Source organism: Salvelinus namaycush, chromosome 9, assembly GCF_016432855.1.
Source record: "Salvelinus namaycush isolate Seneca chromosome 9, SaNama_1.0, whole genome shotgun sequence".
NCBI lineage: Eukaryota > Metazoa > Chordata > Actinopteri > Salmoniformes > Salmonidae > Salvelinus > Salvelinus namaycush.
Genome location: NC_052315.1, coordinates 54456265 through 54472158, shown reverse-complemented (window position 1 = coordinate 54472158; position 15894 = coordinate 54456265). Strand labels below are relative to the sequence as shown.

Here is a 15894-nt window from a genome sequence, read left to right as displayed (position 1 = left end):
GAACGACATTCTGCTAATTTTCTCATCGATGAAACATTTGATCTGCACACAGTTTATTTTTTACAAAACTAAAATCTGTAATAAACAGAGTGGACTGCGTTTTATAGACTTTACCCTTTGCAAAAGTTTCTAAAAATTGCGCTGTTTAGAAGGAGTGCAAGGGCAAATTGAGTTACTGCACACGCACACGTCACAAAGTAGGCGTTCCCTAACGGAAATATGCAAATAAATGATAGAACGCACCAATAGGATCTCACTAGCCCGTGCTGGGCTCTTCCCACCTCCTTGCTTGTTCTGCCCACTTTGATTAATTTGCTCCATTGGAAACGACAGGCTCTGGTCTATCTTGGGTTAGTTCTAAAAATATTTGATCAAACCGTCTCAGTTGTCGGTGAGGCCGGCTGGGCGGATCCCACGGTATTGAAAGAGAAAATATAGCAACACGATAAAAACACCTTGGATATTCAATTTCTCTGGTGAACAAGCTTTCTTGTGGATACATAGAGCATAAAGGTATGCAAATTGTATAGCTAGCTAAATGAACACATTAGCTAGACAAGGAGGCACAACTATGCTAAGCTAACTTTAGCTAGCTGAGTGGGTTATCATTGGCCAGTGGCAGAGTTACCGTCTCTGGCAGCTAGCTATATCTACATTGAATAATCTAAATAATTTATCCTATTTGGTCTTTTGATTTAGCAAATGTTAGTTAACTATCGGGGCCATCTGCATCCGCGGTGTGCTGCCTGGTTGAAAATCTGCTAACTACCGGCAGGTAACGTTGCAGGCTTTATGCGATGATAGGCAAATTAACGTTATCTGGCATCTCGGTAAGATCCAGCTGCCTGTTCCTTAACGTTAGTTAACTTAACTAAGTTAACTTGTGTTTTTGAACCTGGTTAGCTAATTCATGAGCTATTTAAATAGTTCGGCGGGCGCGGCTGGCAACACTTGATCTGTTGAATCAAGTGTGGACCATGTAACTAACTCGGTTCGATTATTCATGGTGTGTTGATGAAGCTAGCTAGCCACCCTAGCTAGCTAACAACCGAGCCTGACACAAAACATTGCGCACTTCACTTGGTACCTTCGTAGGCCCTCAGACTAATATTCCACCACGTTGCACATTGTGCTCAAAGGCTAGATAAAATGTGCACCAGATTAAATCAAATAAAATGTATTTATAAAGACCTTTTTACATCAGCAGATGTCATAAAGTGTTTATACAGAAACTCAGCCTAAAAATACCAAACAGCAAGCAATGCAGATGTAGAAGCATGGTGGCTTGGAAAAACTCCCTAGAATGGCAGGAACCTAGAGAGGAACCAGGCTTTGAGGAGTGGCCAGTGCTCTTCTGGCTGTGTCGGGTGGAGATAAGACTATATTGCCATTAAGGCCAGATAGTTCTTCAAGATGTTTAAACATTCATAGATGACCAGCAGGGTCAAATAATAATCAATAGTTGTAGAGGGTGCAGCAGGTCAGTGCCTCGGGAGCAAATGTCAGTTGGTTTCCATAGCGGAGCATTCAGATGTGGAGACAGCAGGTGCGAGAGAGGGTCGGAAACAGCATGTCCTGGACAAGGTAGCACGTCCTGTGAACTGGTCCGGGTTCTATAGCTGCAGACAGAACAGTTGAAACTGGAGCAGCAACATGACCAGGTGGACTGGGGTCAGCCAGGAGTCATCAGGCCAGGTAGTCCTGATGCATGGTCCTAGGGCTCAGGTCCTGAGAGAAGGGAGAATTAGAGGGAGCATACTTAAGTTCACACGGTGGCCCTGGCTGACGATACCCCCGGACAGGGCCAACCAGGCAGGATATAATCTCACTCACTTTAACAAAGCAAAGCTCCCACACCACTAGTTCGATATCAACAGATCACCAACTTATTACCCTTAGACAAAGCTGAGTATAGCCCACAAAGATCTCCACTGAAAAAGCCCGAGGGGGTGCAAGACCGAACAGGAAGATCACGTCAGTGACTCAACCCACTCAAGTTGATTATAGCGGAAAAAAGCCTGGCACGGCATGGAAGAGCACTAGTAAGCCAGTGACTCCGTCAGAGGCAGAGAATCCCAGTGGCGAGAGGGGAGCCTGCCAGGCAGAGACGGCAAGGGCGGTTCATCACTCCAGTGCCTTGCTGTTCACCTTTGCACCCCTGGGCCAGGCTACACGCAGTCATAGGACCTACTGAAGAGATGAGTCTTCAGTAAAGAATTGAAAGTCGAGATCGAATGTGCATCTCTCACATGGATAGGCAGTACATTACATAAAAATTATTCTGCTCTATAGGAAAGCCCTGCCTCCAGCTATTTGCTTAGAAATTCTATGGACAATAAGGAGGCCTACGTCTTGTGATCGTAGCGTACATGTAGGTATGTACGGCAGGACCAACTCGGAGAGAGGTAGGAGCAAGTCCATGTAATGCTAATGCTGTTAAATGGAAGCCAGTGTAGCGAGGTTCTAGTCAAGATTTAGCACTAATTGAAGTTTATTTAGTGCTTTATCCGTGTAGCTTGAGAGTAGAGCATTGCAGCTGTCTAATCTAGAAGTGACAAAAGCATGGATTAGCTTTTCTGCATCATATTTGGACAAACAGTGTCTAATTTTTGCAATGTTACAAAGATGAAAAAAAGCTATTCTTGATATTTTCGTCAAGAGAAATCAGTGTCCAGAGTAACGCTGAGGTCAAGGTTTATTTGAGATGACTGTGCAACCTTCAAGATTAATTGTCAGATCAAAGAGCAGATCTCGTTGTTTCTTGGGATCTAAAAGAAGCATCTCTGTTTTGTCTGAGTTTAAAAGTAAAAACATTTACGCCATCCACTTCCTTATGTCTGAAACACAGGCTTCCAGCGAGGGCAATTTTGGGGCTTCACCATGTTTCATTGAAATGTACAGCTGTGTGTCATCCGCATAGCAGTGGAAGTTGACATTGTGTTTCTGAATGACATCACCAAGAGTTAGAATATGTAGGGAAAACAATAGTGGTCCTAAAATGGGACCTTGAGGAACACCGAACTTACCATTGATTTGTCAGAGGACAAACCCTCCACAAAGACAAACCGATGTCTTTCCGGAAGATAAGATCTAAACCAGGCAAGAACTTGTCCATGTAGACCAATTAGGGTTTCCTATCTCTCCAAAAGAATGTGGTGATTGATGTTGTCAAAGCAGCGCTAAGGTCAAGGAGCACGAGGACAGGTGCTCTGCCGCCATTCAATGGTCATTTACCACCTGCACGAGTGCTGTCTCAGTACTATGATGTGGTCTAAAACCAGACTGCTGCATTTCGTATATATTATTTGTCTTCAGGAAGGCATTGAGTTGCTGCCTAATGGCTTTTTCTAAAATGTTTGAGAGGAATGGGATTTTCGAGAGATGCCAAAAGTTTTTTATTTTTTTAATGTTCTAGGTCAAGGTTGGCTTTTTCAGGCGAGGTTTTATTACTGCCAATTTTAGTACACATCCGTAGGATATGGAGACGTTTTATTTATGTTCAACATAGTAGGGCCAAGAACAGGAAGTAGCTCTTTCAGTAGTTTAGTTGGAATAGGGTCCAGTAGGCAGCTGCAAGTTTTAGAGGCCATGACTATTTTCGTGAATGTGTCGAGAAATACAGGATTTAAAAAGGCCATCCTCTCTTGGAGAATGCTGCTTTTTAGTTAGCTTTGCGACAGTATTAAAAATACATTTTGGACAGTTTTTATTCTCATTTAGGTTGGAAAAGTAGGCTGATTGAGCAGCAGTGAGGGCTCTTCGATATTGCACGGTACTGTCTTTCCAAGCTAGTCGGAAGACTTCCAGTATGGTTGAACGCCATTTCCATTTCAATTTTCTGGAAGCTTGCTTCAGGGCTCGGTTATTTTCTGTGTACCGGGGAGCTAATTTCTTCAAGGTTAAATTAATATCCTCAGGTGGTTGACTGATTTTTGTACTCCGACATCCTTGGGTAGGTGCAGGGAGTCTGGACGGGCATCTAGGACTCTTTGGGTTGCCGGAAAATTTATAGGGTGTCTTTTGATAATCCTTAGTTGGGGTCTGAGCAGTTTATTTGTTGAGATTGCAAAGGTAATAAGATGGTGGTACGATTTAGTCCAGGATTATAAAGAAAAACATTTAGATCCACAATATTTATTCTACGGGTCAAAACTAGATACAGGGTATGACTGTGGCTTTTCATAGGTTCAGGGATGTGTTTGACAAAACCCACCAAGCTCCGAAAGCCAAAAATGGGAATGTTATCTGCCATGACTACAAGGTACGAAGTAGGAACTCAGGAACTACAAGGACTACAAGGAACTCAGTGAGGAACGCTGTATACGGCCCAGGAGGCCTGTAAACAGTAGCTATAAAAAGTGATTGATTAGGCTGCATAGTATTCATGACTAGAAGCTCAAAAAACAAAAATGTTGGCCTTTGCGGGATGCGCGGGGGATATGTTCACTAGTGTAACCAGGAGGAGAAGCCTCATTTAACACAGTAATTTAATCAGGCTTGAGCCATGTTTCAGTCAGGCCGATCACATCGAGTTTATGATTGGTTATTTAGTTAATTGACTACGATGAGGGATCTAACATTTAAGTAGTCCTATTTTGAGATGTGAGATATTATCACAATCTCTTTCAATAATGACAGAAATAGAGTAGGTATTTATTTTAGTGATATTGCTAAGGCGAACACTACCATGTTTAGATTTGCCAGACCAAGATTGAGGCACAGATACGGTCTCGATGGGAAAGCTAGCGGACTACACTGACTATGCTATTGGCAGACTCCACTAACCAGGCAGGCTGGCTAACATCCTGCTGCCTGCACCCTATGTCATTGTGGAGCTAGAGGAGTTAGAGCCCGGTCTATGTTCATAAGATGAGAGCACCCCTCCACTCCTCAACAGGCCAGGCTTGGTCCTGTTTGTGGGGGAGTCCCAGAAAGAGGGCCAGTTACCTACAAATTCAATCTTTTGGGAGGGGTAGAAAACAGTTTTCAACCAGTGATTGAGTTGTGCGAGTCTGCTGTAGAGCTCATCACTCCCCCTAACTGGGAGGTGGCCAGAGACAATTACTCGATGCCAACACATATTTCTAGCTAAGTTACACGCTGAAGTTATTGCGCTTGGGGACTTCTGACTATTTTCCCATCATCGTTGGTGCTGACGTGGATAACAATATCCCTAATATAGTATCTACACAACAGTTTTAGCCTCAGCCAGCACCATCTTCAGATTAGCCTTTACGTCAGTAGCCCTTCCCCCTGGTAAACAATGGATTGCTGGATGATTCTTTTTAAGTCTAATATTGCGGGTAATGGAGTCGCCAATGACTAGGGTTTTCAATTTGTCAGAGCTAATGCTTAGTCGGGAAAACCGGTTGGAACGTTTCTGTCGGCTGAATGAGCGAAACCAGTTGAGCATGCTAAAAGCCTTTCTTTCCAGAAGCCATGAGAAAATAGTTTGGCTGCGAGGACTGTGCAGGGGGATTAAGACTACTACCTGTATTCACTGGTGGCACAGACGCTGTGTCATCCTTTCCTACACTTAAATTGCCCTTGCCTAACGATTGCGTCTGAAGCTGAGCCTGCAACTCGGCTATTCTCACCATAAGACGATAGTTCTCCTGTATATTAAGAGTTCATTATGTTACTTAGCTTTCTTTTTTTCAGGTGGAGGAGGTCTTGCAGAGCTATGTCCAGATACAGTGTCAGGGGTGAGAAAATGTAATACAAAAAGGTAGCGCACGGACAAAACTAAGACCTTGGTCGACTTGTTAAATACAACGTTTGATTTAAATAGTTCAGAGTAAAAGGCTAAGAAGTTTGTCAGGTAGCTAAGTAGCAACAAACTGTACAGCAGTACGGAGAGAACGTGGAAGTGCGTTGCGTCACCAGTCATGTTACCGTTTATGTCACACAGATGGGCTTCCTTTCGCTCAACCACAATTGAAAGTTGGCTAGCTACACCAGCAATTATTTAGTTAGACGAGATGATGCACTTGGGGGCGACGTCCTGGACCAAAAAGCAAGCTCCATTGCGTATCCAGGAAACTGCCCCTTGGTGATATAGCCAGAAATTGTTCCTTGTCGTTAGCTCCATAACTAACTTTATGATATTCGTCTCTCTTTTCATTCAGATGCCCGCAGCGATGAACGGCAACAGGACAGTGCAGTCGGCCAGCCCGGACGTGGGATCCACTCCTGGACAGATCACCCTGGGTGGAGGGCAGTCCTCTGGGGCCCAGACGGAGGCCATGAAGCAGGTCCTTGGCGTCATCGATAAGAAGGTCCGCAACATGGAGAAGAAAAAGGTGTCTCCTTTTATTTTTTGGGATTGAAACCTTCACAAATGTGTGGCGTGAAAGTGACTCCTGGGGGTATTGGCGTAATAGTTAGTTTGCTTCTATTGATACCTCAATCTCAGCTGCCTCTTACTGCCATTGTGCCTTTGAGCAATGCATCTAACCTACTTCAGGGGTGCTGCGACGAACCCTGTTGCTTTTATCACCTCTTGTGTTGGGGAGCTCGGAAGTTAAAAGGGCAGAACAGACCGCCCAAAAAATTACAATTTGAAGATATATTGTACTCTATTTAATTGATCAATAGTGTGTGCTAGTGCTGCACTGTTTCAGTGCCAAGGTCATTGTGCTGGTCATGATAATGACAGATCTGTCTCCTCTCAGACGTAGAAGATCAATCAATGCAATTTTTTCAGACTTAGTATGGAGGAGGAAAGAGGAGAGGATACTTGGAGGAGGAAATGGCTCTAAAATGGACACACTGCTGTCAAGTCAACCAGAACTGCGGACACTGCATCTTGCTTTTGCTTTCACTGCTTAGTTGCACCATCAGCTCATCTTCCTCAAAATTAGCTAGAAAGCACATTAGGCAGATGGTCAATTAATACAATGCCTTATTTGGATGGGTGTGTAGACCCATACAAACATACAGTGCATTCGGAGAGTATACAATACCCCTAACCGTTTTCCACATTTTGTTACGTTACAGCCTTATTCTAAAATGTATTTTTTCCCTCATCAATCTACACACAATAAAGACAAAGCGAAAACAGTTTTTTAGAAATGTTTGCAAATGTATATAAAATATTTTTTTTAAGATTCTTTATTTACATATAGTATTCAAACCCTTTGCAAATTGGTCTCAGGTGCATCCTGTTTCCATTGACCATCCTTGAGATGGTTCTACGGCTTGATTGGAGTTAGCCTGTGATAAATTCAATTGATTGGACATGATTTGGAAAGTTGCACACACCTGTCACTTAGCAAGATGCAAGTCCTTATTTAAGCTAGCGAGTGTTCACCGTATAAGTCTATGGTGTTTACTGTTTACTCATATTGCCATTGCCAAGCCCTGACTAGAGTGTTACACTCTTGTGATGTTTGCCAAAGCTTCTCTGAAGGAACTGCCTTTCTCATTAGTTCCACTTTGCAGTAATCGCACAGCCATTTATTGGTTGCTAATATTCTAACAGTTCGCCTACTTTCAGTTTGTGTGACAAAACAAGCAATTATAGCGTAGAGAATCATTGTGCAACCTAAACCGTGCCAATTAAAAAATATAGCATTTTCAGCTGTTTGAGACGGGTGTGCAAAACCGAAAGTAAAAGACTTTTAAAAAGGAAGCATACAGAACAGATCTACCGCTTCTTAGACTTGCTTTCAATGAGATGGAGAGATTTCTATGTGAATTTGGTTGGGTTGCCCAAAAAGTGACACATTGTAGCTTTAGCAGTCAGGCACACTTGTGTATGTTGAGATGTATTGCCATTGCTCAGAGGTATCAACAACCACATTGATATGTGGTCAGTACTTGCAGTAATCCTCTGTCATATTTGTTAGTGTAGAGAGTTCCTATATAATTAGTCATTTTAGCCTAGGCACAAGGTTACCGTAGAATATCTGTTGCCGGTTTTTATGTATTTTGGACATAAACATACATTTTCAATGACAAAAATCTCACTGGTCATGTGACGGCATCTGCTTCACTCTGGATCACCACATGAGAGATTTTACTATGGAGAATCTGTTACTTGTTATTATGCTATCAACCTCTATTTGGATCATTTTCACCTCTGATGAATGCGTGTTAATCCTGACCTCTGTCTCACAGGGCAAGCTGGACGATTATCAAGCCAAGAAAAATAAAGGGGAGCGTCTCAACCAGGACCAGCTGGTGGGTCAACAATGTACACTGTATATGAGTCCTATATGGTCTGATCTGTCATTATTGGGTTGCAGAAGCAAGCTTTCCATTACATTGCTCTCATCAGTTAGCCTATGTCGTCAGTTCAGTGATTACTTTAAGGGAGCAGAAAGGAAGGATGCAATGCATTTTAAAGACTTTGATCATTATACGTTAGGCTTTTTGTGTTACCCAATCCCTGCCCGTCTTCCGGAAACGTCTGAAACCTACACTACCGTTCAAAAGTTTGGGATCGCTTAGAAATGTCCTTGTTTTTGAAAGAAAAGCAAAAAAAATTGTCCATTTAAAATAACATCAAATTGATCAGAAATACAGTGTAGACATTGTTAATGTTGTAAATGACTATTGTAGCTGGAAACGCCTGAATTCTTTTTCTTTTTATGGAATATATACATAGGCGTTCAGAGGCCCATTCTCAGCAACCTAGAAGGCCAGCATCCCGGAGTCGCCTCTTCACTGTTGACGTTAAGACTGGTGTTTTGCGGGTACTATTTCGAGGCTGCCAGTTGAGGACTTGTGAGGTTCCTGTTTCTCAAACTAGACACTCTAATGTACTTGTCCTCTTGCTCAGTTGTGCACTGGGGCCTCCCACTCCTCGTTCTATTCTGGTTAGAGCCAGTTTGCACTGTTCTGTGAAGGGAGTACTACACAGCGTTGTGTGAGATCTTCAGTTTCTTGGCAATTTCTCGCATGGAATAGCCTTCATTTCTCAGAACAAGAATAGACTGACAATTTTCAGAAGAAAGGTCTTTGTTTCTTGACATTTTGAGCCTGTAATCGAACCCACAAATGCTGATGCTCCAAATACTCAACTTGGCTAAAAAAGGCCAGTTTTATTGCTTCTTTAATCAGGACAACAGTTTTCAGCTGTGCTAACGTAATTGCAAAAGGGTTTTCTAATGATCAATTAGCCTTTTAAAATGATAAACTTGGATTAGCTAACACAACGTGTCATTGGAACACAGGAGGGATGGTTGCTGATAATGGGCCTCTGTACGCCTATGTAGATATTCCATAAAAAATCTGTCGTATCCCGCAACAATAGTCATTTACAACGTTAACAATGTCTACTCTGTATTTCATGGACAATAAATGTGCTTTTCTTTCAAAAACAAGGGAATTTCTAAGCCAAACTTTTGAACGGTAGTGTACTTCTTCAACGTGTATCTAATATAATCCCACAGCCCCCCCCCTCATACTCTCCCTCCACCCCCCCAAAAAAGCTTTTGTGAACTAACACTTGTTTGCCCCTTTACTAGCTCTGACTTTGCTGCTAGCTACTATTGATGAAAAATGTACTTACTATGACTGATATGTGGTTGTCCCACCTAGATATCTTAAGATGAATGCACTAACTGTTAGTCGCTCTGGATAAGAGTCTGCTAAATGACTCCCATGTAAACCAGTTTCCTCTTGCTCTGTTATCTCTGCAGGATGCCCTGACCAAGTATCAGGAAGTGACTAATAATCTGGAGTTTGCCAGAGAGCTTCAGAAGAGCTTCCTCGCACTGGGGCAAGACGTAAGAGTATCTAATGCAATGTGTCCTTGTCTGTAGGAATGTGACTGACACCCCTCTCTGGTGTCATCCCTGTTTGCATTAAAGTGGCCGTCGCCCGGGTTGCATTTCGTTCCGGGAGGATGCTTTCTCCTCCTTCATGGATGTGAAACAACTAGGTGTAAGCAGTATAGCTCCACCTAGTTTCTCCCATATTGCTTTCACATATCTAGTCCTATCACATCTGTGACTGTGGGTGAAAGGCGGATGGGAGGAAACGGCTTCCTGGTGACCTGGCATGAAACGCAACCGAGAGTTCCCTGCAGTGTTTGATTCCGACTCCCTGGTCTCGTCTCTGTAGATCCAGAAGGCAGTGAAGAAGGCAGTGCGGCGGGAGCAGCTCCAGAGAGAGGAGGCTGAGCAGAAGAGACTGAAGACTGTGCTGGAGCTACAGTTCCTCCTGGACAGGCTGGGAGAGGACAGTGTAAGGCAGGAGCTGAGACAGGGGACCACCGGGGGAGGCACACCCTCACTCCTCACAGACTCAGAGCTCACCACCCTGGATGAGCTTTACAAACTGGTGGGGCCAGAACGAGACCAAAACACCAGGTTAGTAAAACGCATGCACACACATTGTTCAGACTATGTAATACTGTAAGTGATGAACAATCAATAGAATATGTTCAGGAGGGGTATAAAACATTGGATTTTAGCCTGTCTCATGAAAATGTGCCTTGGTGTTAGAGCTGTTATGGTGATGGTATTACCGCCACACGGGCAGTCACGAGACATGACGGTAGTCAAATTCCACATGACCGTTTACTCACTAATTAGGCTTCTCCAAGCTCTGATGCTGCTGATGGTCATTACTAGCCTACCAAACTTGCTAACTGCCTGGTACTCAGCACTCTATTGTCCCTCTAATCACTCTGACATCAGTGCAAATGTAATTAAAAATCTAATCAAACATGCGCAACATTTCTATAGGCTATAAAATTGCATGAGAAAATAGTTGATGGCCTCTATTAAAAAGAGGAGAAACCCATCAGCTTTCTTTAGGCTAGGCCTACTATATTTATTTCTCAACTTTCCTAATATTAATCACAGTTAAACAAGAGTATAGCCTACCTGGCTGGCATGAAAATGAACCATGGGAAAAGCGTCCTCCATTCGCTATGTACAGTGCGTTCAGAAAGTATTCAGACCCCTTGACTTTTTCACATTTTGTTATGTTACAGCCTTATTCTTATCCTCAACTACAACATTTTCTGTCAAGATAGAACTGCCAAAGGGGGCGGAGTTGCAATCTACTGCAGAAAGAGCCTGCAGAGTTCTGTCTTACTATCCAGGTCTGTGCCCAAACAGTCTTGAGTTTCTACTTTCAAAAATCCACCTTTCCAGAAATATGTATCTCACTGTTGCCGCTTGTTATAGACCCCCCTCAGCCCCCAGCTGTGCCCTGGACACCATATGTGAATTGATTTCCCCCCATCTATCTTAAGAGTTCGTCTAAACTGGAATATGCTTAACACCTCGGCCGTCCTACAATCTAAGCTAGATGCCCTCAATCTCACACAAATTATCAAGGAACCTACCAGGTACAACCTGAAATCCGTAAACATGGGCACCCTCATAGATATCATCCTGACCAACTTTGCCCCCCAAATACACCTCTGCTGTCTTCAACCAAGATCTAAGCGATCACTGCCTCATTGCCTGCATGCGTAATGGGTCCGTGGTCAAACGACCACCCCTCATCACTGTCAAACGCTCCCTAAAACACTTCTGTGAGCAGGCCTTTCTAATCGACCTGGCCCGGGTATCCTGGAAGGATATTGACCTCATCCCGTCAGTAGAGGATGCCTGGTTATTCTTTTAAAAGTGCTTTCCTCACCATCTTAAATAACCATGCCCCTTTCAAGAAATGTTGAACTAAGAACAGATATAGCCCCTGGTTCACTCCTGACTTGACTGCCCTTGACCAGCACAAAAACATCCTGTGGCGTACTGCATTAGCATCGAATAGCCCCTGCGATATATGCAACTTTTCAGGGAAGTCAGGAACCAATACACACAGTCAGTTAGGAAAGCAAAGGCTAGCTTTTTCAAACAGAAATGTGCATCCTGTAGCACTAATTCCAAAAAGTTTTGGGACACTGTGAAGTCCATGGAGAGCACCTCCAACTGCCCACTGCACTGAGGCTAGGAAACACTGTCACCACCGATAAATCCATGATAATCGAGAATTTCAATAAGCATTTTTCTACGGCCGGTCATGCTATCCACCTGGCTACACCTACCCCGGGCCAACAGCTCTGCACCCTCTGCAGCAACTTGCCCTAGCCCCCCCCCCCCTGCTTCTCCTTCACTCAAATCCAGACAGCTGATGTTCTGAAAGAGCTGCAAAATCTGGATCCCTACAAATCAGCTGGGCTAGACAATCTGGACCCTCCCTTTCTAAAATTATCCACCGTATTTGTTGTAACCCCTATTACTAGCCTATTCAACCTCTCTTTTGTATCGTCTGAGATCCCTAAAGATTGGAAGCTGCCGCGGTCATCCCCCTCTTCAAAGGGGTAGACACTCTAGACCCTCAACCAATCGCTGCCCGCACCCGCCTGCCCTACCAGCATCACTACTCTGGATGGTTCTGACTTAGAATATGTGGACAACTACAAATACCTAGGTGTTTGGTTAGACTGTAAACTCTCCTTCCAGACTCACATTAAGCATCTCCAATCCAAAATGAAATTTAGAATCGGCTTCTTATTTCGCAACAAAACCTCCTTCACTCATGCTGCCAAACACACCCTCGTAAATCTGACTGTCCTACCGATCCTCGACTTCGGCGATGTCATTTACAAAATATCCTCCAGCACTCTACTCAGCAAACTGGATGTAGTCTATCACAGTGCTGTCCGTTTTGTCACTGAAGACCCATATACTACCCACCACTGCAACCTGTATGCTCTCGTTGGCTGGCCCTCGCTACATATTCGTTGCCAAACCCACTGGCTCCAGGTCATCTATAACTCTTTGCTAGGTAAAGCCCCGCCTTATCTCAGCTCACTGGTCACCATAGCAACACCCACCCGTAGCATGTTCATCTTTCCCTCGATCCTGACTAGTCTCCCAGTCCCTGCCGATGATAAACATCCCCACAGCATGATCTGCCACCACCATGCTTCACTGTAGGGATGGTGCCAGGTTTCCTCTAGACTTGACGCTTGGCATTCAGGCCAAAGAGTTCAATCTTGGTTTCGTCAGACCAGAGAATCTTGTTTCTCATGGCCTGAACTCCCAAGTGGGCTGTCATGTGCCTTTTACTGATGAGTGGATTCCGTCTGGCCGCTCTACTATAATGGTTTGATTGTGCTGCAGAGATGGTGTCCTTCTGGAAGGTTCTCCCATCTCCACAGATAAGGTATTTCTGTTTTTTAGTTTGAATGAATTTGCAAAAAAATCTATCTGTTTTTGCTTTCATTTTGGGGGTATTGTGTGTAGATTGAGAGGGGGGGAAAACAATTGAATCAATTTTAGAATAAGGCTGTAATGTAACGAAATGTGGAAAAAGTGAAGGGGTCTGAATACTTTCTGAATGCACTATAATTGCATAGATGTCTTGTATTTTTGTTTTCGAAACAGGTGCATGATTGGTCTGTTTTAAATCAAAAGGGGAAGCATAGAAATGGCGCACAAAACGGGAAGCATAGAAATGGCGCACAAAGAAAAGATCTACTGCTTTTTAGACTTGCTTTCTGTGAGATTGACACACATTTCTATGTGAATTTGGTTGGGTCGCCCAAAAAGTTACATATTGCAGCTTTAACACTCTAGCTGTCAGGCACACTTGTAGAAAATATGTCAATCATTATTTGAATATGTTGGTAACCCATTGTGTAAAAGTGATAATGCCTCGAAGCCGTTGTTTGGAGGATTTATTGCCGCCGTTTGCCAGCCCTAGAGTTGTGCAAATATATCCTCCAAACTCCGGCTCCTTGGGCATTATCACTTAATTGTGATCTATCGCATCCCACAACTGTCCCAGACTATGCTTGGAATATTTATTTCTCACACACAATAGAATAGGTCAGCTTTTGTACTATGGGGGATAGTAGATTGACATAGGCTATTGTTTGTTAGGCCTACTCATCTAATTGGCTGACGAAAAGTAAATGTGGACAGTTCTTCCAGCATCTTCAATATGCACCTCGGACTTCGAAAAGGATGCGCGCAGTTGCGTCCCCGATGTGTCTTCACTTGTAGCCTGTGAGAATTACCCGATCATGTGACGGGCATTGGCTAATAAGAATTGAGATATCTTAGAGAGCCATGTGAGTGAGAGGTGCTTCCGGGAGCACAGCCGGGAGAATGGAATTATAATTATTATATTCAACACAAGGGCACACTGGCCGCAAAGGGCATGGATTTTTTAAGGGGGGATTACGGCCACACAAATGGAATGCCGCTGGGAAATTTGAGGCATTATTAAGTGCTTGTCATGCCTTTTTCATGCAACTTTTTTGTTGTTGCATCGTGGAGCCTTAGAATGTATTAAAAATCAAAACATATAGCCCAAGGTTTGTATCACAACTAATGTTACGTAAATAACTCTAAATGAAGCATATACTGTAGGAGGACCTGTTTCTTTGTTAACCGCTCAACACAGAATAGCCGCATGTGCGCACTCTGCTAAATGAACTAGTGTTGCCCACAGCCATATGGCATAGCCAGATCAGGAGTATGCTATTCTGTTCTTCTGAAATAGACTACATGTTTCTTTTGACCTGTCTAAAATAAATGATGGATTTATTGTGACGGTGTAGGCTACATTACATGGACTTATTAGACTTGTAGATGCTCCAAAGGTTGTCATCGGTGGCTTGTAGGCTACATTACATGGACTTATTAGCCTTGTAGATGTTCCAAAGGTTGTCATCGGTGGCTTGTAGGCTATGCGTGGAAGTCAGGAGATGATAAATGTGTTTATGTTAATTAACGGTCATTTACCGTTAGACCGGCAGTTATTCGCTTGACAATCACCGGCCTCAAAATTTCATGACCGCCACAGCCGTACTTGGTCTCAGGTGAGAACTTGAACATGACACCATTTGTCAAATACATGCATAAACATGATGTTCAAGTTGTTCAAGTTGGGGTTTCGCGTTGACTTGATGGAGAAGAGAGCTTGAGGTGGGAGTTATAACTCGAGCGTGACGAAGACTGCTGGGTCTAAATATTGCACTCAATAAAACTGCAGGAGCATTCAAGTGTACAGGTATCTTTCTTTCCCAAGTTAAAACTGTACATCTCCTGTTGCAGGTTGTCTGACCAGTACGAAGAGGCTTCTCAACACCTCATGGATCTGTTGGAAGGGAAGGACAAGGCTGTAGCAGGAACAACATGTAAGTTTGACCAACTACAACTAGGTGAATTCACTGCTCAGTGGTCTGAAACGTTCTGAACATTCAAGAAACCGATAGAAATGGAACGAATAGAGCTGACACGGTCCCCAATCTCTAGTCTCACAGACAATTATACAGTACAGTACCAGTCAAAAATTTGGAGACACCTACTCATTCCAGGTTTTTTTTCTCTTTTTACTATTTTCTACATTGTAGAATAATAGTGAAGACATCACAACTCTGAAATAACACATATGGAATCATGTAGTAACCAAAAAAGGGTTAAACAAATCAAAATATATTTTAGATTCTTCAAAGTAGCCACCCTTTGCCTTGATGACAGCTGTGCACACTCTTGGTATTCTCTCAACCAGCTTCAAGAGGTAGTCACCTGGAATGCATTTAAATTAACAGGTGTACCTTTTTAAAATTTGTGGAATTTCTTTCCTTAAAGCTTTTGAGCCAATCAGTTGTGTTGTGACAAGGTAGGGATGGTATTCAGAAGATAGCCCTATTTGGTAAAAGACCAAGTCCATATTATGGCAAGAACAGCTCAAATAAGCAAAGAGAAATGACAGTCCATCATTACTTTAAGACATGAAGGTCAGTCAATCTGGAAAATGTGAAGAACTTTGTAACTTTCTTCAAGTGCAGTCGCAACTGGCTCTCATGAAGACCGCTACAGGAAAGGAAGACCCAGAGTTACCTCTGCTGCAGGGGATAAATTAATTTAACGGCACCTCAGATTGCATCCCACATAAATGCTTCAGAGTTCAAGT

The 15894-nt window shown here is 43.2% G+C and overlaps 1 protein-coding gene across 1 annotated transcript in view; it reads left to right on the top strand.

The window, feature by feature from the left end:
• The first annotated feature begins 356 nt into the window (after window positions 1-356).
• caprin1b (cell cycle associated protein 1b) overlaps window positions 357-15894 on the top strand; it is a 36305-nt gene continuing 20767 nt past the window's right edge. Inside the window, exons 1-6 of the mRNA XM_039001667.1 lie at window positions 357-513; window positions 6129-6302; window positions 8122-8184; window positions 9648-9734; window positions 10072-10319; window positions 15033-15115. Of these exons, the coding sequence (XP_038857595.1) occupies window positions 6129-6302; window positions 8122-8184; window positions 9648-9734; window positions 10072-10319; window positions 15033-15115 (655 nt within the window). The 5' untranslated portion in view covers window positions 357-513. The remainder of the gene's footprint in view (window positions 514-6128; window positions 6303-8121; window positions 8185-9647; window positions 9735-10071; window positions 10320-15032; window positions 15116-15894) is intronic.